The 23,200-nt window shown below is 44.4% G+C and overlaps 1 protein-coding gene across 2 annotated transcripts in view; it reads left to right on the top strand.

Moving 5' to 3' along the window:
- MMUT (methylmalonyl-CoA mutase) overlaps positions 1-23,200 on the top strand; it is a 37,496-nt gene that overhangs the window by 4,302 nt on the left and 9,994 nt on the right. For both annotated transcript variants that reach the window (XM_069974017.1, XM_069974018.1), the window contains exons 3-10: positions 3,501-3,868; positions 10,607-10,764; positions 11,326-11,497; positions 11,590-11,838; positions 11,948-12,059; positions 13,017-13,132; positions 17,164-17,279; positions 22,444-22,575. In XM_069974017.1, coding sequence (XP_069830118.1) covers positions 3,501-3,868; positions 10,607-10,764; positions 11,326-11,497; positions 11,590-11,838; positions 11,948-12,059; positions 13,017-13,132; positions 17,164-17,279; positions 22,444-22,575 — 1,423 coding nt within the window. The remainder of the gene's footprint in view (positions 1-3,500; positions 3,869-10,606; positions 10,765-11,325; positions 11,498-11,589; positions 11,839-11,947; positions 12,060-13,016; positions 13,133-17,163; positions 17,280-22,443; positions 22,576-23,200) is intronic.

Genomic DNA, 23,200 nt, shown 5'->3' with positions numbered 1-23,200 from the left:
ATGTCACGACCCGACACCCAGAGCTGTGTGGGCTGTGGCTGCTGGAGAGGATGATGGCGGGGGACACAGGGCACTGGAGGGACACTGAGCATCACCATGTTATCCAGGAAGTGACATCACCATGTTATCCAGGAAGTGACACCACCATGTTATCCAGGAAGTGAAGCCTTGATTCAGTAGTAAGTGCAGGGAAAAAAGCACTTTATAAGCATTTCCCGTAATAAGTGGTATAATGGTAATTTGTATTACTTTTGGGGGGCAATACAATACTTAAATAAAAATTTTCTCTGGACTTCTCCTTTAGGAAAGCATATCCTGGAGAACCCCTTTAACCTCTTAAGGACGCATGATGTACCCGTACGTCATACGCCCGTAAGAGGTGTTCAAAGCGGGGCCGCGGTTCCGGGTGCCCCTTGTAGCCCGGGGCCGCGGATATTAGCGGTCCGATCGCCGTGCCCACTAATACAGTAATCAGATGCAGCTGTCAAACATGACAGATGCATCCGATTACTGGATGCAGCATTTCCCTGGTGTCTAGTGGGTAAGATCGCTCCTCCGGGACGTTATCCCGGAGGAGCAATCTCCGTTACTGAAGCCGGCCGGGGACCGCTTCAAGATGGCGCCATCCCCGGCTCGGCACTCGTTTGTTTTTGGCTGCAGCAGCCGAAAGCAAACGAGTGCCGATCTTATTGATCTTTGCTGTATAACTATACAGCAAAGATCTCAATGAGAGATCAAAGTGTATATACTAGAAGTCCCCCAGGGGGAATAACCCTAACCCCAGGGGGGATTAACCCTAACCCCAGGGGGGAATAACCCTAACCCCAGGGGGGCTTCTAGTATATGTGTAAAAAAATAAAAAAAAGTATTGTTATTAGTAAAAAGCCCCCTCCCCTAATAAAAGTCTGAATCACCCCCGTTTTCCCAGGTTTTAAATTAAAGTAAATAAATAAATAAATAAACATGTTTGCTATTGCCGCGTGCGTAATCGCCCGAACTATTAATTAATCACATTCCTGATCTCGCACGGTAAATGGCGTCAGCGCCAAAAAATCCCAAAGTGCAAAATTTCGCATTTTTGGTCGCATCAAATCCAGAAAAAAATTTAATAAAAAGCGATCAAAAAGTCGCATATGCGCAATCAAGGTACCGATAGAAAGTAAACATCATGGCGCAATAAATGACACCTCACACAGCCCCATAGACCCAAGGATAAAAGCGCTATAAGCCTGGGAATGGAGCGGTTTTAAGGAACATATATCTGTTAACAATGGTTTGACTTTTTTACTGGCCATCAGATACAAGAAAAGTTATACATGTTATATATCGTTTTAATCGTAACGACTTGAGGAACATGCATAACAAGTCAGTTTTACCCCAGGGCGAATGGCGTAAAAACACAATCCCCCCCCCCAAATGAAAGAAATGCGTTTTTTTTCAATTTCACCACACTTTGAATTTTTTTCTGGTTTCGCAGTGTACTTTATGCAAAAATTCAGCCTGTCATTGCAAAGTACAATTAGTGACGCAAAAAATAAGGGCTCATGTGGGTTTCTAGGTGGAAAAATGCAAGTGCTATGACCATTTAAACACAAGGAGGAAAAAACGAAAATGCAAAAACGAAAAGTGGCCCCGTCCTTAAAGAGTTAAGAAGGCACTGTAACGACCACAAACTTGCCATAGATCAGTAGTACAAGTGGATATAAGAAAGTTTGTAGTATATCTTATCAGACAAAATACTTCCTTCCCTTTTTATCAAACATCCCTCACCCCGTTAAATTGTGTTCCACTCTGAACAATTGGCTCAATGCTGTCCTATAGCCAACTCGGGAAGTAAGTTAAAAAACAAGGCAAGTCTATGGAGAGGGGAGAAGAAGGGACATTAGGCTCCACCCACCAAATGTAGATGAACTAAAATGACAGATTAAAGGGGTACTCCACTAAAGCTGCTTTACTCTGTATCATTACAGTCTATGGCCCTGCATTCTCGCAGTGGATTTTCATCCTGCTGTGACGGGCTTGATTAACTATTTAACTGCCGTGAGGTTGAAAAATAGTTAACAGCCCATGCTTACCTGCCCGCCATCCCCCGACACACTCCGGCTTCAATCTCCGGGTCCCGGCACACTGACAGCCTACTTGGCTGCGGCGTGACAGCTCACTCATTGGCTGAGCGCTCTGTAATCCACGGAGGTTACAGAACAGTGGACTTGCAGCCCTCGCGGTGTCATGTATCAGTATGACACTGGGAGAGCTAAGAAGTGTTTTGCGGGACTTTTCTGACACAGCCGCGCGGAAGGTACACTCTGGTAAGGAATAGCACAATTTCCAGACTGTTGGATATTGCATTAACCGTTTAGCTGCCAGTGCAATTTTTCCACTTGCTTATAAGCTCCTGACCACCTGAGTGTGTCACAGCCCAGCCATTGCTTTTAGCGCTAAAAGCGGTGGTCGGAAAGTGGTCGGGTCAGGCAACTGCTATCAAAAATACAGCGAGAGAAAGGGGCCAAACTTTGCAAGGCATTTGAACAATTGCTTTCTTTTGCATTCCCTATCACCCTCTTTAAAGGGAATGTGTCCTCAAAATTTTCTTTTACTGATTAGAGTCAGACACCATAAGGCTCCGTGCACACGGAGCAAAAGTGGCGGAAATCTGCGTCGAAATTCTCTGCCGCGGAATGCTGACAGCATCCCTGTCATAATGACAGTCTATTGGAGGCTCGCGCAGCCCAGACTGTCATTATGACAGGGAGGCTGGCGGCATTCCACAGCTGAGAATTCCGACGCAGAATTACGCCACACTTGCTCAGTGTGCATAGAGCCTAACTTGTTCTTTTAAGCTAATCTGTTTCTATTTTCTGACTAATTTTTTTTTTTAAATTTCACTATTTTTACATTGTTATGGGGGCTGCCATATTGCCTGGACTTTTCTTAACAGCTTTTAGTGAAATGCTTTGCAGTAATATTCATAGACATAGACGACAATAGACAGACTCTGTTCACTTGAAATGAATGTAAAATGTAAAATATCATTATGCGCGCTTTGTGACCTTTAAAAAAGGTCATTCCACAGGCAGCTGCTATTGTCTCCTCTATCTACTGGTGTCACATGTTGCTGCAATGCTGTACAGATCATTTTACAGCAGCCTTCTCTTATCACCACAGACACCACAGGAAGCCTCAGCTTCGTTTTTAGCCCCAGTGGTAAGAATAACCTAGATAGAAAAATGGAAAATGAGACAAAATATCACCAAAAATTCTTTAAATATTGGTTTAACATAAAAACATTATTTATACAATAAGTCATTTTCTGACACATTCCCTTAGAGGGGCACTTTGAGCAATTTTGCATCTAAGCATACTGGTTCCTTTGCCTCGGGGATGAGGTTCCATTCTAAGTTGTGCTCTGGGGCCCCATAGTTACTGGTCGGGCCCCTGCTCCTGATCAATCACACCTTTTTTGTCCTATATTTCCAATAACCTTTTGATTTTTTTTGCAGCCGGTCAACAGGGATTGTCCGTGGCTTTTGACCTGGCCACCCATCGAGGATATGACTCTGACAACCCTCGGGTTCATGGAGACGTAGGCATGGCTGGAGTGGCCATCGACACTGTTGAAGACACCAAGATGCTCTTTGATGGGATTCCTTTGGAGAAGATGTCAGTCTCCATGACCATGAATGGGGCGGTGGTCCCTATCCTGGCCATGTTCATTGTCACCGGGGAGGAGCAGGGTTGTCCTCAGGAGAAGCTGACTGGGACCATACAGAACGATATACTGAAAGAGTTTATGGTCAGGAACACCTATATATTTCCACCAGAGCCGTCCATGAGGATCATCGCTGATATCTTCCAGTATACGTCACAGGTGAGACCTTGTTAAAGAAGTCCAAGATGAGGAAAACATGGCTTCTCGTTCTAAAACAATGCCGTACCTATCCACAGGCTGGGCGAGTTATTGCAGCTCTGCTACATTCCCTTTAGTGGAGCTGAGCTGCAATACCAGACACAACCCACGCACATGGTTGTGGGAAGAAGCCATGTATAATCCTGTATAATCCATTCAAAACATAGTAGGGTGAGGGCATATTTAGATGGCCCCAGAAGTTTCAGACAACTTCCCTATGTGATGCCCAGCCTATCTGTAAATCTCTTCATTAATCCAAAACCCTCCTTATTAAAAGTGTCACTGTTACAGAAATCAATAGTCCAGGCGATTTTAAGAAACTTTGTAATTGGGTTTATTAGCTGAAAAAAGCATTTTTATCATGAAAAAGCAGTTTGAAGCTCTCCCCCCTGTGTTCATGGTTCTCATATGGAGAGGGGAGGAGTGGAGGGAGATGAGGCGCCAAAACAGGACAACAAAGAGTTAATTTACAGCTACATCACTGGCCTCTATGACCGGTGATGACCTCTCTGACCTCCTAATGACCTCTCTGACTTTTCTGCTGCCGACTAATCTCCCTTCTCCCTCCTCCCCTCTCCATAGATTACACAGGCCACGATTGATGTAAAAGAGTGGAGATTTCCTGATAATGAGCAGTGAATGAGAGGGGGTGGGGGCTGGGAAAAGTCTTTTTGAATGCAGATAATGGCATATTTGCCTAATAAACCCAATTACAAAGTTTCTTGAAATCGCCAAATACGACAGTGACACTTTAACCCCTTAACGACATCGGGCGTAAACTTACGCCCTCGCGCCCTGGTACTTGGCGCATCAGGGCGTAAATTTACGACCGATGTTTCCCCGATCGCTGCGTGTTCGCACACAGCGATCGGGGAAGATGGCCTGCTATAAATCATAGCAGGCCATCTTAGCTTCACGGCACGGGGGGTGGTTAACACCCCCCGTGCTTACGATCGCCGCTATAGGCTGATCAATTCACATCAGCCAATAGCGGCGATCGGAACCTTTCCGGGTCATCGGTGACCCGATGACCCGGAAAAAAATGGCGGTCGGTGCTGTCCGAGGACGGCACCGACCGCCATTACTGTAAAAAGTAATGGTGGTCACCGTGCCACCGGCCCGATCGCCGTGAACGGCTGTCCGGTACCGGCCGCCCGTTCACGGCGATCGGGCCGGTGGCACGGCGATCAGAGTCCCACAAAATAGTAAATACCTGCCCTGGACCCCTCAGCTAGGTAGCCGAGGGGTCCAGAGCAGGTATTTGTACATTACTCACCTGTCCCGGGCTCCTGATCGGCGTCTTCCGGGTTCGCGGCTTCCTCGTGTTCGTTCGGGTCTTCGGCTTCCTCCGTGACGTCAAGTTCGGCTTCTCTCGGCTATTTTTGGCTCCAGCGTCGGCTTTTTCCGTATTTTGCGCTCTGCTGCCCTCTAGCGGCTGATATGTGTAATACAATTATCAGCAGCTACAGGGATGTTCAGAATGTAGAAAAAGTTTTTTTTTTTTTTCAAATTTTTTTTTTCTATTTTCCGCACCCTATCGCCGCTGAGTGTTGATCAGCATCGCACGAAAGTGCACTGCTAATCAGCAACTCCTGCTTTTTGGCGTAGGGTGTTTTTTTTCTATATTCTACTGCCACGGTCTGCTGATAAGTGCCGCACATAAGTGCGGCATTTATCAGCAACTCCTTTGTTGGCGTAGTTTTTTTTTTTTTATACTTACTGTAAAAAAACACGTAAAAAACACTACATTACACCACACTACATTGAATAAAGTTTGACACTACACCACTACATACCCCATATACCAATCCCCATATAAAGATGGCCCCCAGGGTGTTTTCGGCGTCAGAGGGATACGTTATTGCCTCCGACACCGAAACAGCCAGTGAGGATGAATGGGGGGATCCTTCTTTCCTCCATTCATCCTCATCATCCTCATCATCCAGTGACGTGTCTGGGGGTAGCATAGCGTACGCTGCCCCCCAGACACGTCTTTTCCGCCAGTACCGTCCCAATAAGAGATGACGGTATGGAGTGAAATTCTACAAACTCTGTGAGCGTACCTCAGGGTACACTTACAGATTTAGGGTACGTGCACACTGCGGAATGGTGAAGGATAACCCTTCGTGCATTCCGCAGCTGGCACCCACCGGCGGACTGATGCGGGCGTGCATCTCCGCCCGTGTCATAGACTCCATGTTATGCATGGGCGGATTCCATCGTCCGTCCAAAGAATGAACACGTTGGACGGAGAGCGGAATCCGCCCATGCATAGAATGGAGTCTATGACACGTGTGGAGATGTGTGCCTGCATCAGTCCGCCGGCGGGTGCCAACTGCGGAATGCACAAAGGGTTATCTGTCGCGATTCCGCAGTGTGCATGTACCCTTAGAGTGTATGTAGGAAGGGACACCCGAATGCAGCCCCCAGATGCCCCCTCCCCCCCCCCATCCTCGGAGTTAGTGGGGACATCGTCCGGGAACTGATCTTCCCACTGCTGGATAAAGGTTACCACCTGTACGGGGATAACTTTTATACCAGCACCCCCTCTTCCGGTCCCTCGCTGCCTGAGCTACTGTAGCTTGCGGCACGATCCGAACATATCAGAAGTAGTAATAGCGCCCTAATATTTAGCAGCCATGGAGCGGACCCAGCGCTTCTGGATATGAAGGACCCCATATCGCACCAGGACAACATTTTCCAGGTGACGTCCCCCACACTGGAGAAAGGGAGACCCCAGAAGATGTGCAGAGTGTGGCGTAACAGGGGGATCAGGAAGGACGCCATTTACCAGTGTGACACCTGTCCTGATCCCCCCGGCCTCTGCATACAGGATCGCTTCAAGGCGCACCACACGTCACTGGGGTTCTACATTATCTAAATTCTGTCCCTTATTCCTATTTCAGGGGTCACGTTGATCCAGGGATTATTCTGATCGCCATTATGGAGTCGGGAAGGAATTTTTCCCCTGTGATGAGGCTACTGTCGTCTGCCTCACGAGGGTTTTTTTGCCTTCCTCTGGATCAACACAGATTGAGTTTGATGGACACCTGTCATTTCCAACTTTATAAACTAATAATTGGCCTAATACCCCCAAATAAATTAGAATTGTCCCTTTTCCCCAGCTAAGTAGGTATGGCCGCCATTCCCATTAAAGGATGCCATGATGCAATTACAAAGCCTCTGTGCGGCCAGGACAGTAGAAACCCCCCACAAGTGACCCCATTCTGGAAATTACACCCCATAAGGAATCTAACAAGGGGGGCAGCGGGGATATGGCCCCCTGGTGACGGACACATTTGGGACGTGAAAATGAAAAAAATTGTATTTTTTATTTTCTCGGCACATGTTCTACGTAAGTGCCCGTCACCAGTGGGGTCCATATCCTCACTGCACCCCTTGTTAGATTCCTTATGGGGTGTAGTTTCCAGAATGGGGTCACTTGTGGGGGGTTTCTACTGTCCTGGCAGCACAGGAGCTTTGTAATTGCGACATGGCCTCCATCCTCCATTCCAGCCTCTAAATGGCGCTCTGTCCCTTTGGTGACTTGCCCTGTGCCCATATGGCACATTATGCCCACATGTGGGGTATTTTCGTACTCAGGGGACACTACCCTACACGTTTTGTGTTCATTTTCTTTTTTAACCCCTTGTGGAAATGGAAAAAAATCAAGGCTAGACCAACATTTAGTGTAATTTTTGTAAAATTTTTACTCTAAATCATTAATCTTGTCATGATTTTTTCATTTTCACAAGGGGTTAAAAGATAAAAAAAACATTTAATGTGTAGCGCAATTTCCCCTGAGTACAGAAATACCCCACATGTGGACATAAAGCGCCATTCGGGTGCAGGGTAAGCCTCCAAAGGGAAGGAGCGCCATTTGGTTTTTGAAGGCTGGATTTGGATGGAATGGATTTCGAGGGGCCATGTTGCATTCAAAAGGCCCCTGTGTTGCCAAGACAGTTGAAACCCCCCACAAGTGACCCCATTATGGAAACTGCACCCCTCAGGGAATGTAACAAGGGGTGTAGTGAGCATATGGACCCCACTGGTGACGGGCACAAATGTGGAACAATGTGGCGTGAAAATGAAATATTAAATTTTTACACTATAATGTTGGTTTAGCCTTGAATTTATCTTTTTCACAAGGGGTTAAAAGAGGAAAAAAAAAAACAAAATGTGTAGAGCAATTTCCCCCGAGTCCGTAAATACCCCACATGTGGACATAAAGCGCCATGTGGGCGCAGGGCAAGCCTCCCAAGGGAAGGAGCGCCATTTGGATTTTGGAGGTTGGATTTGGCTAGAATGGATGATGAACGCCATGTCGCATTTACAGAGCCCTCGTGCTGCCAAAACACTGGAAACCCCCCACAAGTGACCCCATTCTGGAAACTGCACCCCTCAAGGAATCTAACAAGGGGTGCAGTGAGGATATGGACCCCTGGATGACGGGCACATTTGTGCCATGAAAGTGAAAAAATGAAATTTTTTACTTTTACGTCACATTGTTCCACATTTGTGCCCATCACCAGTGGGGTCCATATGCTCACTGCCCCCTTTGTTAGATTCCTTGAGGGGTATAGTTTCCAGAATGGGGTCACTTGTGGGGGGTTTCCAGTGTCTTGGCAGCACGAGGGCTCTGTAAATGCGACATGGCCCTTGAAATCCTTTTCAGTGAAATTCAGCTTCCAAAAGCCAATTGGCGCTCCTTCCCTTTGGAGGCTCGTCCTGCGCCCCCTTGGCACTTTATCGCCACATGTGGGGTATTTCCGTACTCGGGAGAAACTGCGCTACACATTTTGTGTCTTTTTTTTGCCTCTTATCCCTTTAAGAAAATGAAAAATTGAAGGCTAGAACAACGTTTTAGTGTAAAAAATAAATTTTTCTTTTTTCACGCCATATTGTTCGGAAAATCTGTAAAGCACCTGTGGGGTCCAGATGCTCACCGCACCCCTTGTTACATTCCTTGAGGGGTGTAGTTTTCTAAATGGTGTCCCTTTAGGGGTCTTTTTCAGGTTTTGGCACCCCAGAGCCTTACACACTTAGCTTTTATTTCTGTGACTCCCCTAAAGGGTTAAAACACTTTCTGGATATGCTTTTGCAGAGTTTGGGGGGTGCAGTTTCTGAAATGGGGTGCTTTGTGGGGCTTTCTAACATACAGGCCCCTCAAATACACTTTAAACCTGAACAGGTCCCTAAAAATATCTGATTTTGAAATTTTACTGAAAATTTGGAAATTTGCTGCTAATGTTTTAAGCTTCCTATCGTCTAAAAAAAAAGAAAGATAGTTTAATAAATGCCGCCAACATAAAGTAGACATGTTGCTAATGCTATTTAATATATAATTTATGTGGTATAACCACTTTCTGTATACGCAAAAAAGTTTCAAAGTTGGAAAAATGCATTTTTTCAAATTTTTTCACGTTATTTGGGTTTTTTTCATAAAGATTCGTTATGAGTATCGACTCCAATTTACCAGAAATGTAAAGTACAATATGTCACGAGAAAACAATCTCAGAATCAGCCGGATAGGTAAAAGCATCCCGAAGGTATTAATGAATAAAGTGACACTGGTCATATTCATAAAATTTGTCTCTGTCATTAAGGCCATTTCAGGCTCTGTCCTTAAAGCGTAACCGTCATTTCAGGGTCATTTTTTTGAAAACATTAAATATCAACAGTTCAAGCGATTTTAAGAAACTCTGTAATAGGTTTTATGTACTGAAAGAGTTAACTTCTGGACTAAAAAAGCAATCTCCCAGCCTCCCCCCTCACATCAGAAGAAGCAGGATTTCTGTCTCCATTATGTGGCTATGGAGAGGGGAGGGGCTGTTAGGAGTGACTGAGCACGGAGGATTTCTGCACAGCACAACACCCTGCAATCTTCTCTCAGTAAATTCATAGATAAGCACTGACCTTTCTGAAACCTGAATTTAGCGTTTTAGGTGCCCAGACAGTCTACAAACAGCTGACCTTCATGTCACCTCTTCCTGCTCCCTCATCTCCCTCGGCCCCTCCCCCCTTCATAGGCTTACAATGGAGAGAGCAGAGCCGTCTTCACTGGCTTCTCTGTAATGAAGGCGGATTTGCCTGATAATGCACAGATAAGAAGTCAGGGGGGGAGGCAGGGAGATTGCTTCTTGAGTACAGAAGGAGGCTTTTTTGGCTGATAAAACCTATTACAGAGTTTCTTAAAAACGCTTAGACTACTGATTTCTGCAATAAAAAAAAAACATGACAGTTACGCTTTAAGGGGTTAAGAAAAGCAGCTCTAAAGTCTTGGCCACTAGGTGTCTCCCTTCTCTGCCATCTGCTGTCCACTGCCCGTTGTTAGGGGATTTTTGTCTGTAGTAACGGCTAGATCAGGACAAGTTAATGGAAGTGGGGATGGGGCTTACCATGTGCTTTGTGTAGGAGTGAGCCTGAGAAAGTCTGGGCAAGTCTGTCTGATGTAGATAATCCACACTACTCTTTAAAGGTAAATCAAAGCTTTCTTCTCATTTCTGACTATCCATAACCATCAGGTAAGCGATCCCTTGTGTAAGTACCAGTGTATCCACTGCTATATGTCCACAGTGCTGCAGTAATCTCCCCCCCCCATCTCCCTTTAGCTTGTGAACAACAGCAGCTCAGTGTTTATTTTAACTCTTTCCTTGCTGTAATCTCGATACTCACTGCCTCTGTTTTACCTCTTTCCAGCACATGCCAAAATTTAACTCCATCTCAATCAGCGGGTATCACATGCAGGAGGCCGGTGCCGATGCCGTTCTGGAGCTGGCGTATACCGTAGCTGATGGCTTGGAGTATTGTCGGACAGGGCTGAAAGCTGGGCTGACCATCGATGAATTTGCTCCCAGGTTAATATTCATTTAACTCAGGATCAGTACAGGATAAGTAATGTAATGTATGTACACAAAGACCCCACCAGCAGAATAGTGAGTGCAGCTCTGGAGTATAATACAGGAAATAACTCAGGATCAGTATAGGATAAGTAATGTAATATATGTACACAGTGACCACAGCAGCAGAATAGTGAGTGCAGCTCTGGAGTATAATACAGGATGTAACTCAGGATCAGTACAGGATCAGTAATGTAATGTATGTACACAGTGACCCCACCTGCAGAATAGTGAGTGCAGCTCTGGAGTATAATACAGGATGTATTTGAGGATCAGTACAGAATAAGTAATGTAATGTATGTACACAGTGACCCCACCAGCAGAATAGTGAGTGCAGCTCTGGAGTATAATATAGGATGTAACTCAGGATCAGTACAGGATAAGTAATGTAATGTATGTACACAGTGACCCCACCAGCAGAATAGTGAGTGCAGCTCTGGAGTATAATAGACGTAGCGAATATACAGTATTTTCAGGTATAAGCAGTGACACTTGGGTCTCGTCATTGTCCCCGCTCAGGTTGTCCTTCTTCTGGGGCATTGGAATGAATTTCTACATGGAAATAGCAAAAATGAGGGCAGGTCGGAGGCTGTGGGCTCATCTGATAGAGAAGAACTTCCAGCCCAAGGACAAGAAGTCACTGTTACTGCGCGCTCACTGTCAGACGTCTGGATGGTCACTTACAGAGCAGGTGGGGGCGCTATAGTCACGAAGGGCATCCTGTATAACACACTCCGTTATATTGTTGGTCCTGGTCACATGATCCCTCTTGTACATTGGCAGGACCCTTATAATAATGTCGTCCGCACTGTGATCGAGGCCATGGCCGCTGTTTTCGGGGGCACCCAGTCGCTCCACACTAACTCCTTTGACGAGGCTTTAGGTCTGCCCACCGTCAAGAGCGCACGGATAGCTCGCAACACCCAGATCATAATTCAGGAGGAGTCTGGGATTCCCAAGGTGGCGGACCCCTGGGGTGGGTCCTACATGATGGAGTGCCTGACCGAGGATGTCTACCAGGCTGCCTTGAAGGTGAGGATCTGTAACTGTCTGTGTGTCATGTACAGATGTACAGATGTAGCAGAGCTGACCTGACACAGTGTAACATTAACCCCTTGTATGTCCTTCCTCCTCCGAGCAGCTCATAGATGAGATAGAAGAGATGGGTGGAATGGCCCGAGCCGTGGCTGAGGGAATCCCAAAACTGCGCATTGAGGAATGTGCGGCCCGACGACAGGCCAGGATTGATTCAGGTGAGGAACCACATCGATATGTACAAAAATATACAGTACAGCAATAATATGGATGACCAGGAGATGGCAGCATAGTGTTATAAGCAAGAATATGGATGACCAGGAGATGGCAGCATAGTGTTATAAGCAATAATATGGATGACCAGGAGATGGCAGCATAGTGTTATAAGCAAGAATATGGATGACTAGGAGATGGCAGCACAGTGTTATAAGCAATAATATGGATGACCAGGAGATGGCAGCATAGTGTTATAAGCAAGAATATGGATGACCAGGAGATGGCAGCATAGTGTTATAAGCAAGAATATGGATGACTAGGAGATGGCAGCACAGTGTTATAAGCAATAATATGGATGACCAGGAGATGGCAGCATAGTGTTATAAGTCTACCATCCATGCAGCCTTCTACTAGCCTCTGCTACATCTGCGCTTTCTGGATGAATACATAAGGCCAGTGAAAGTGAACTGAACGCAAAAGTTACATGTAGGACAGGGATGGGGAACCTTTGGCCCTCCAGCCGTTGCAAAACTACAATTCCCATCATGCCTGGACAGCCAAAGGCTGTCCAGGCATGATGGGAATTGTAGTTTTGCAACATCTGGAGGGCCTAAGGTTCCCCATACCTGTCCTATAATATATATTAAAAAATGTATAGCTTTGCTTCCAGATATACGTATAGCAGTCATATGACCAGTGAGCAACTTGTCAGGTGACCCTCGGTTTGTAGACGTGCGCAGGTAGGAAAGTAGAAGAAAGCAGGTATAGGGGCCATATGGTCTGTGTATAGCCGGGTAAGACATGGGCACAAACACATACAGAGTAGTAAAGAGCAGGCTGGTATGAATCTGAATTATTCATTAGTGTCTTCACTCCAGTTATGGAATTGTGTTCATGAACCAGGAAGCTCAGGCTGAACATGGATCAGTCTATATAACGTCCTGATATTTAATCTACAGGTTCTGAAGTAATTGTGGGTGTGAATAAGTACCAGCTGGAGAAAGAGGAGACGGTGGAAGTTCTCGCCATAGATAATACAGCTGTCCGCAATCGGCAGATTGAGAAGCTGAAAAAGGTGAGGAAAAAAGAGAGGGGTAAGTGTGACCCAAACCCCAGTACTGTAGTGTAAGACATCAAGGGTCCTAGAGGTCGCACTGCCCAAGCCATAGGCAGTAATTCTTGTATAGAGGAGCAGTATTATAGTAGTTATACGACATGGAGAGAAAGGAGCTGTTGCACATCACACCTATGGCTGACACTAATGCCACTCGAGTACATTTAAAAACCAACGCCAGGATGTCAATATATAATTTGATGAAACCATATTGCCCCATGTACCACGTGCAGGTCCCTTGGTTCACACGGGTCCCTACACGAACTCACCACCGTGTCGGTCAGCTACCGTTAACCCCGCAAAGCGTGCACAAACAGGGAAGGGAGGCCATGGAATGGCTGTGCAACCCCAATGTCACAGGACCAAACCCAAAGTGCCCCCCCCAAACCCAGTTGGCACTACCGGCGGAGAAAGCTGCCACCAAACAACACAAGTGTGAATATGCTCTTGTACTCACCATTACTGCTGCAGATAGAATGGGAAAGATAGAAGGTACTGACATGTGAGCACAGGTGTATCCTGCTAATTTGGGTCATGTGGGTCTTGTGAAGGGGAGTGCCAGCTGCTCAGAAAAGGGAGAGAAATAAAATACGACATGGAGAGAAAGGAGCTGCTGCACCTCACACCTATGGCTGACACTTATGCCTCTTGGCTACATTTAGGGTACAAACACACACACCGTATACTCAGCGTATTTACTTCTGCGATACGCAGCAAATATGCAGCAGATTAGATCTCAATAACTGAACACAGCATCAAATCTGCACCATCAAATCTGCTGCATATCTGCTGCGTATTTGCTGCATATCTGCTGCGTATACGCCGTGTGTGTTTGTACCCTTAAAAACCAACGCCGGGATGTTGGTATATAATTTGATCAAACTATATTGCCATATTATAGTAGTTATATTCTACTCCACCCCAGTGCTGTATCTGCATACAACAAAGGATCTGCATGACTGGTGAAGGACGCATTTTTTTTTTTTTGTCTACTGGATCTCTTGAGAATGATCTATGGAACGGTCTGATACGGCAGAGCACCACTATACACTTCACTGAACTCCTGTTTAATGCTTAGCTTGTTTGTTACGCAACTACAACACTCATTATCGGGCTGAAACAGTGCCGGCTCAGGTTTCCTCTAGACCTTTAGAGCATTTTATAGTAGTTACATTTGAATATATATTGTATGTATGGAAATGAGTATGAATAAATAGAATGAATTAGCGATAACAAGGTAGACAATGTCACTGTGGTTGTGTATTGTTTGGCCTATGCCTGTGTATGCGGATGGAGTCGTAGACAAGTACATCATACATACCACTAAAATAATGCGGTTCACTATACACACAGAGAGAGTTCAGGGCTTTATAATTCCTTTCAGCAGATATAAGAGGCTTCTCAATACTTGACTATGTAAGTTTATTGTTGCAGAACATGAGAGGCTTCATAAGTTAATGGAGATGTTCATTCCTAATGGTGCTACAGAACATAGTAGAGCTATATACAGCTGTATACAGCTATTGTCAGAAAGCCAATTGAGAGCGAATAAAGCACCAGTCTTACATATGCACTGCCTCCCCATTTACTTGGGGGATGAAGGACCTCCATCCTTGTGATTGGTGGGTGTCCGATTTGGTGGGTGTCCACCACGATTTGCTCATCATTCCTTCTTGGTAGACAATAACGTTTATTCTTGGAATATTCCCTTTAACGGCAGTTATTGTATACTGTGATACTGTGCATGTATCTATGTTATGTCTCTGGTTCTTCGATTAGAGGATTATAGCAGTTAAAGGGGTACTCCGGAGAAGAAAAAAATATTTTCAAATCAACTGGTGTCAGAAAGTTATATAGATTTGTAAATTACTTCTATTTAAAAATCTTTAGTCTTCCCATACTTATCTTCTGCTGTATGTCCTGCAGGAAGTGGTGTATTCTCTCCAGTCTGACACAGTGCTCTCTGCTGCCACCTCTGTCCATGTCAGGTACTGTCCAGTGCAGTAACAAATCCCCATAGAAAACCTCTCCTGCACTGGACATTAGTGAACTCATTACATATGCACTCTAATATTTGATAATCTTCAGGTGTAGTAGTAGACACCTGATACATACATTCAGCATAGGTGGCCACCCATTTAGGCCATGAAGTAATATCATAGTAATTGCTGCTGTTCTCAAGGCTTTTTAATGAGACGTTAACATTGGCAGCAATTAAAGGGGCACTCCGGGGAAAATGTATTTTTAAATATGTTATTACATAAAGAAAGTTATACAAATCCCTAATATACACTAATTATGGGAAAAGCACATATAGTGATATTTCCCTCAATTTAGTAGATCAGGCAGGCTTACCTCTTCAAAAAAAACGTGACGTCACGTCGCAAGTTAATCCACCAGCAGGGGGCGCATAGAAAAGTATAGAAATGGCATAGACGTCTATTCTCCCTCCCTGTGTGGGTAATGTCCCCTCTCCCTGCCCGGTCCTATTACATCTGCTGCGGTGGGGTGAGCGCTCCTTATCCGACACTCACCCCAACTAGCCGCCCGTCTCCCCCCTACCCGGTCCCGTGCAGGAGCGCTCACCCTCCGCCCAGTCCCGGCGGGGTGAGTGCTTCTGCACCCCCCCCCCCCCCAACTTGCCGCCCATGATCTAAGCCAGCCAGCCGCCCGGTCCTGGGCATGAGCGCTCACCCGCTGCCTCGTCCCCTAAGCAGCTGCACCTACTGCCAAGCTGCTTGCTTCATCGTGCACGGGACCGGGCGGTGGGGTGAGACTAGCTCAGATGAAGCAAGCTGCTTGGCAGAAGGTGCAGCTGCTTAGGAGAATATGCACGAGTGCTCCCCCCGCCGGGACCAGGTGGCGGGTGAGCGCTCGTGCCCAGGACCGGGCGGCCAGCTGGCTTAGATCATGGGTGGCAAGTTAAGGGGCGGTGCAGGAGCACTCACCCCGTCGGGACTGGGCGGAGGGTGAGCGCTCCTGCACGGGACCGGCTAGGGGGGAGACGGGCGGCTAGTGACCACTCACCCCACTGCAGCAGATGTAATAGGACCGGGCAGGGAGAGGGGACATTACCCGCACAGGGAGGGATAAATAGACGTCTATTCCCTTTCTATACTTGTACATGCGCCCCCTGCTGGTGGATAAACTTGAGACGTGACGTCACGTTTTTTTTGAGGAAGTAAGCCTGCCTGATCTATAATTAGTGTATATTAGGGATTTGTATAACTTTCTTTATGTAATCACATATTTAAAAATACATTTTGCCTGGAGTACCCCTTTAACATTTTATTGATCACCATTTATGAAGATTTTCCATTTGATTTTGGTATATGGCTGTAAAATATTATACTCCATGTCCGTCTTCAATTTATGTTGTTTACGCGTCTAAAAGAAAAGTTGGACAAACTTTGTTCATGTTCTTTATTAAAAATCATCTGTAGTTTGTGTACACAGCTCCTATGGAGATCTATTCGTCTCCTTGGTAACAGACTACAAACACGCTCTGTGTAGTCTGCACCCTGTGTATTTTTATCATTAGTATTATCATGGATTGTGATCAGATTTTACACTGATTTCTGCATGAAATACACGCTAGAAGCTGCATCATATCAGACACAGGTGAAGGGAGTCTGAGGAGTACTTTATAATCTCTATCTGGTTGGTCTCCTTTCATGCCTTTTTAGTAGGAAGTCCCCCCAGTTTTAAGCTTAGATTACTCTGCATTTGGGAAACCTGAGCGATCAGTTGTGATCTGTCCAGAATTTCCGGGAAAGGTTCACTATTGTTGCAGCGCCACCGCAGGAGATATAAAGTATTGCATGGTTCCCATTTTAATCAGTGGCCATGGTCCTCCTGGCATAGAAGATGATGGTTCGAACAGGTGGGGATAGGATATTCTTTCTATAAATCTTACAGGGTATTGTTTTATCCTTCCAGGGTAAGGCTATTATGCAATATTTATTGTATCTCATGGTTTGTCTGTCTTTTAGGTCAAAGCCAGCAGAGACAGTGCTGCCGCAGAACGCTGTTTGGCTGCACTCACCGAATGTGCTGCCACTGGTCAGGGAAACATACTGGGACTTGCAGTGGAAGCCGCCCGAGCAAGGTGACCCACTTATGTATTCTACCCGGTAACAAAGAAACTAATGTACAAGGGTGGTTTTAATCCATAGACTTTTGGGTTATGGGCCTGGCACGATTCTGTTGCGCCACTCTTCAGGCGTAAACTTAAGATCACATTTGAGGGACTATGCTTTACAGTAAGCCTGATGGACATAAATGACACTGTACAGATCCTGTCCCATTGATATAATTGGGACCTATTACTGAGCGTGCCCTGTGACCTTCACATAGGTCATTCCACAGTGAGGAGGAGGAGGCTGAGCTGTGAGCTTTATCTATTGTTACCTTTCACTGCAATGCTGCACTTATCACTTTACAGCTGCTGCCTCCTCCTTATCACCACAGTCAGCTTGATTTTAAGCCTAGCAATGATAACAAAAGCGGCAAGATTTAAGTATTATTTTTATAGATAATAAAATGGAACTTTAGGAGAAAAAATAATCACCAAAAATATGTTTTACAGAACATTTTAAATTTAAAGTGTTTTTTTTTTTTTGTTGTTGCAGAAATCAATAGTCCAGGCGATTTTAAGAAACGTTGTAATTGGGTTATTAGGCAAATATGCCATTATCTGGATTCAAAAAGACTTTTTCCAGGCTCCCCCCTCTCTCTTATTCACTGCTCATTATCAGGAAATCTCTACTCTTTTACATCAGTCGCACCCTGTGTAACTTATAGAGAGTACAGGGGGGAAATTAGTCACCAGCAGAGAGTAAAGAACAAAGGATTACACAGTGGGAGCCGTGTGAAAGCCAATATTTAGAGGTCAGAGAGGTCAGTGCTGACTGTCAAAGGAGATGTAGCTGTAAATTAACTCTTTGTTGTCTTGTTTTGGTGCCTCATCTCCCTCCACCCCTCCCCTCTCCATAAAAAACATGAAGACAGGGGGGAGAGCTTCAAACTGCTTTTTCATGATAAAAATGCATTTTTCGGCTAATAAACCCAATTACAAAGTTTCTTAAAATCGCCTTTACTATTGATTTATGCAAAAAAAAAAAATTAAATGACAGTGACACTTTAAACAATAGGTGATTTTCTAATGATACATTCCCTTTAATATTGGAATAACCCCTTTAAGTTTGTATTCTGGAACTTGCTGAGATTTGGACCTCACCTTAAGACTTGCACTGTGCTTCACGTAGATTCATAGACAGTACGTTGACTCTGCTGGATGCACTAACACGTTGGAGTCGGCTTTGAATCTCATCCACATTGAAGCTGCTTTGTCGTCTCCCTCTAGCCCATCACTGCAGACATGAGGGTCCATGCTGTCTCATTTGACACTCTGTCTGTTTCTATGACCCCTGACACATTTGCACAGGGTAATTGGATGGACAGTGAGTGACATGTAATGACATTTCCCAGGAGACCCCATTGACCTTGATGGAATATACACACACAGCTGATAGTCCTCCTGTCATTCCCTTATAGATGGAATGAAGGCACCTTGCGAACAGATAAGGTTATTTACCTGTCAGATTGTGCACAATTCTCTTTAACTTTTTTTTATCAGACTAGGTGCCTAAAAAAAAAACATTAGTTTCTTGCATGCTATAGCACGTGGGCCTGCAGGCTCCATTCTTATCTAATCACAAGAACCCTGACACTTCCATTTCCACAGACTAAATGGAAGAACATTGACTGACATGAAATGACATTTCCCGGGTGACCTCGGTGACTTGTACGCGATACAGACATAATGCGATTTTTAAACATTTTTACCAGGTAGTTACACTATGCCCACACTTTCAAGTAACTTTTTTTTTTGGAACAAGCTGCTTTATGTACATGAGGAGTAGCATTATTTCTGTACGGACATGGAGAGAAAGGAGCTGCTGCACCTCACACCTATGGCTGACACTAATGCCACTCGGCTACGTTTAAAAACCAACGCCAGGATGTTAGTATATAATTTGATCAAACCATATTGCCTCATGTACCACGTGCAGGTCCCCTGGATCACAACAGCCCCTACACTAACTCAACACTGTGTCGGTCAGCGACCACCAACCCCGCAAAGCGAGCGCAAGCAGGAAAGGGAGGCCACGGAATGGCCCTGCAACCCCAACGTCACATGACCAAACCCCAAGGGGCCCCCCCCCCCAAAAAACCCAGCAGTACTATGATGTCTCTTATACTTTGCACGCATAGAGGGGGATCCTGTCCCCCTGTATTGTTATAGCACACCCTCTACTGCAGGAGACTGGCTGCTATGATGTCTCCCATACACTACACACATAGAAGAAGCGATTCTGCTGTCCCCCTGTACCCATTATAGCACAATCCCTGGTGCAGGAGACTAGTTACAACAATGTCTCTCTTACTATGCACTCATAGAGGAGGGGATCCTTTACCCTATAGCGCTCCCTCTGGTGCAGGAGACTAGCAGCTATTATGTCTCCTATAAATTACACACTTAGGGTATGTGCACACTTAGTAATTTAAACGGAAAGTCCGTCGCGTAATCCGCCCCTTGATCATTCTTTGGTCAGAGAAAGGAATCCGCCCATGCATAGAATGGAGTCTATGGCACGAATGGAGACACGCTCGCCCGCCGCTGTCCGCGAGCGGGTGCAAGCGTCGGATTACGCGACTGACTTTCTGTCCTATTTACTCAGTGTGCACATACCCTAAGAGGGGGGATCCTGTCCCCCTGTATTGTTATAGCACACCCTGTAGTGCAGGAAACTAGCTGTTGTGATGTCTCCCATACACTACAAACATAGAGGAGGGAATCCTGTCCCCTGTAGCACACCCACTGGTGCAGGAGACTAGCTCCTGTGATGTCTCCCATACACAGGCAGACCTCCCCTACCTTTCCTAACTGACTCAGTTAGGGAGGTTGAGCGCCAGATAGTAGCAGATGCTCTTTAAAGGGTTTACTACTCCTTTAGATGCACCCTCTGAGTAATTAGAAGTCCTTTTGGAAAGATTCCTCAATCTAGACCTGCCAGTAAAAGCCAGAGCAGCCATTCTCTCCGGAGGAATATTGTATCACATGAATACCCATTGACTTCATTGGCCACTATTACATGCTCCTTCCCTGGAAATAACAGCTAAGCATAGGCGGTCCCAGAAGCACGACCTCCCACGAGGATTTACTCCCCAAGAAACCTGTTTGGCTTTAAATTAAGGTTTCAGGTGGATAAACCCTTTAAATAGCATCCTGTCTCCAGAGACCATTTCCCATTACATGAGCCAATCTTTATTTTCAGTGGCGATCACATTGAAATGTCATCTGCTCAGATCTGTAATAAAACCATTCGTATTGTAAATCCAGATGTCGATACGGAGGTAATCCAAGAATTCTGCGGAGATTTCTTATCTGTCACTATCCTGTCCGAGATAAGAAATGTCAGAGAAATGTCAGTATTTAATAGTGTATTATCCATCAATCCCATAACAGAGACCACCAACATTCTGTGTCTATGATGATCATCCATACTGGTGATAAGAAGCGATCAATTCACAGCATCATCAATATCACCAATCACAATACAACCGTATAGTACTGATGTCATATTGTAGGGGTAATATTACACTCCTGTGCATAGGGGCAGTATTATAGTAGTTATATTCTTGTATATATGAGCAGTATTATAGTAGTTATATTCCTGTATATAGGAGCAGTATTATAGTAGTTATATTCGTGTATATAGGAGCAGTATTATAGTTATTATATTCTTGTATATAGGAGCAGTATTATAGTAGTTATATTCGTGTATATAGGAGCAGTATTATAGTAGTTATATTCGTGTATATAGGAGGCAGTATTATAGTAGTTATATTCCTGCATATAGGGGCAGTATTATAGTAGTTATATTCTTGTATATAGGAGCAGTATTATAGTAGTTATATTCTTGTATATAGGAGCAGTATTATAGTAGTTATATTCTTGTATATAGGATCAGTATTATAGTAGTTATATTCCTGTATATAGGAGCAGTATTATAGTAATTATATTCTTGTATATAGGAGCAGTATTATAGTAGTTATCAACTTGTGGAGCAGGTCTGAGTTAGCACCAAAGTCCGTGTAGTGTCAGCTGTATACCCATGAGCTAGGATCATGTGCGTGAGGAATCTAGGCGATGGAGGGCAGCATAGGGGTGCAAAAAGCTATAGCAAAGTAAATATATTCCAAACGTAGGACGCCTCTGCTTTCACTTCCCCTCCCCACTCACGTCTGCCAAGACTGAATAAATGGATTGATTTGCAGCTACTTTTTGAGTGCAAGCTCTCTTTTCTACGTTTGGATTATAGTAGTTATATTCTTGTATATAGGGTGCAGTATTATAGTAGTTATATTTTTGTATATAGGGAGCAGTATTATAGTAGTTATAGTCTTGTACATAGGGAGCAGTATTACAGTAGTTATATTCTTGTATATAGGAGGCAGTATTATAGTAGTTATATTCTTGTATATAGGAGCAGTATTATAGTAGTTATAGTCTTGTACATAGGGAGCAGTATTATAGTAGTTATATTCTTGTATATAGGAGCAGTATTATAGTAGTTATGCCAAGGACAGAGATATAGTAGCCGGCACTAACTGACACTATGTAGTAACCACTAAACACAGCTACATGGAACAATAGCGGAACTTCGGATACATATATATAGCCTTGCCGGTGGTGCTCCGGTAGAGAAGAGGATCAAATGAATGAAAGGAGATAAATATCAGAGCACTCACCGATAAAAGGTTCTTGTGTATCAACGTCTGCCTGAGTTACCCCCGCACCTGATCCATCTACCCCTCCCTGTGATGTCGAGCTGAATTAATATATAGTATTATAGTAGTTATAGTCTAGCTCATAGGGGCAGTATTATAGTAGTTATATTCTTGTATATAGGAGCAGTATTATAGTAGTTATATTCTTGTATATTGGAGGCAGTATTATAGTAGTTGTATTCTTGTATATAGGAGCAGTATTATAGTAGTTATAGTCTAGCTCATAGGGGCAGTATTATAGCATTGTATATATTTTTGTGTCCATATAGTTTTTGTGTATGTGTTTTTCAAAGAACAAGGCTTTCGATCCGCACATTAGGGACAGAGTCTCTTTTTATCAGACATGTCAGTCACTCTGTGGTTCCTGCTTTCCTCCATCTCCCTTTGATGACTTCTTATGTCTGTTATCCCCTTAGATGCACTGTGGGAGAAATCACAGACGCAATGAAGAAGGTGTTTGGTGAACACAAAGCCAGCGATAGAATGGTGAGCGGTGCGTACCGCCAGGAGTATGGGGAGAGTGAGGAGATCGCCTTTGCCCTTAAGAGGTAAATACAGATAATACACTACTTGTATTGTGGACCTTCTCTCGCCCTCTGACGCTTTCTTATATGTAGTCAGAGCGCTGCGGAATCTGTTGGCGCTATACAAATAAATTTATTATTATTATTATGTAATTATCACATTTTCTATCACTGATAACCTATGGGGCAGGTACATGACAATGTGTTTCATTAGCCCTTACTTACAAAAGATCTAGCTTCCTTAATAATCTCTGACTCCCGTGAACCATGGCTGCATGAAACGTCATTATTTCTCATTAACATCTTCATGACTGAAGGTCATTGATGCACGGATGTCCAGGTCAAATTGAAGCAATGTTCCTCCCCGCCTTCTAAAAGCCATATCGCTTTTATTCTTCCACCTACAGTGCTGGTTGGGGCGTCATTTTTCATTGCACCATGATCTATAGTTTTTATTATTATCATATTAGTGTAAGAGAAAATTTTTGATTGTTTTTTATAAAAAAAAAAATTTCTAATATATATTTTTTTAACAATATGCAATTCTGGTGTTTGTTTTTTCCGCTTTTCATTTTACGCCGTCCACCGTGCGGGAACAATAATGTTATATTTTAATCGGACAATTATGCGATCGGTACAATTATCGGCA

The sequence above is a fragment of the Dendropsophus ebraccatus genome, chromosome 6, assembly GCF_027789765.1.
Source record: "Dendropsophus ebraccatus isolate aDenEbr1 chromosome 6, aDenEbr1.pat, whole genome shotgun sequence".
NCBI classification, from domain to species: domain Eukaryota; kingdom Metazoa; phylum Chordata; class Amphibia; order Anura; family Hylidae; genus Dendropsophus; species Dendropsophus ebraccatus.
This window is presented reverse-complemented; position numbering and strand designations above follow the sequence as displayed.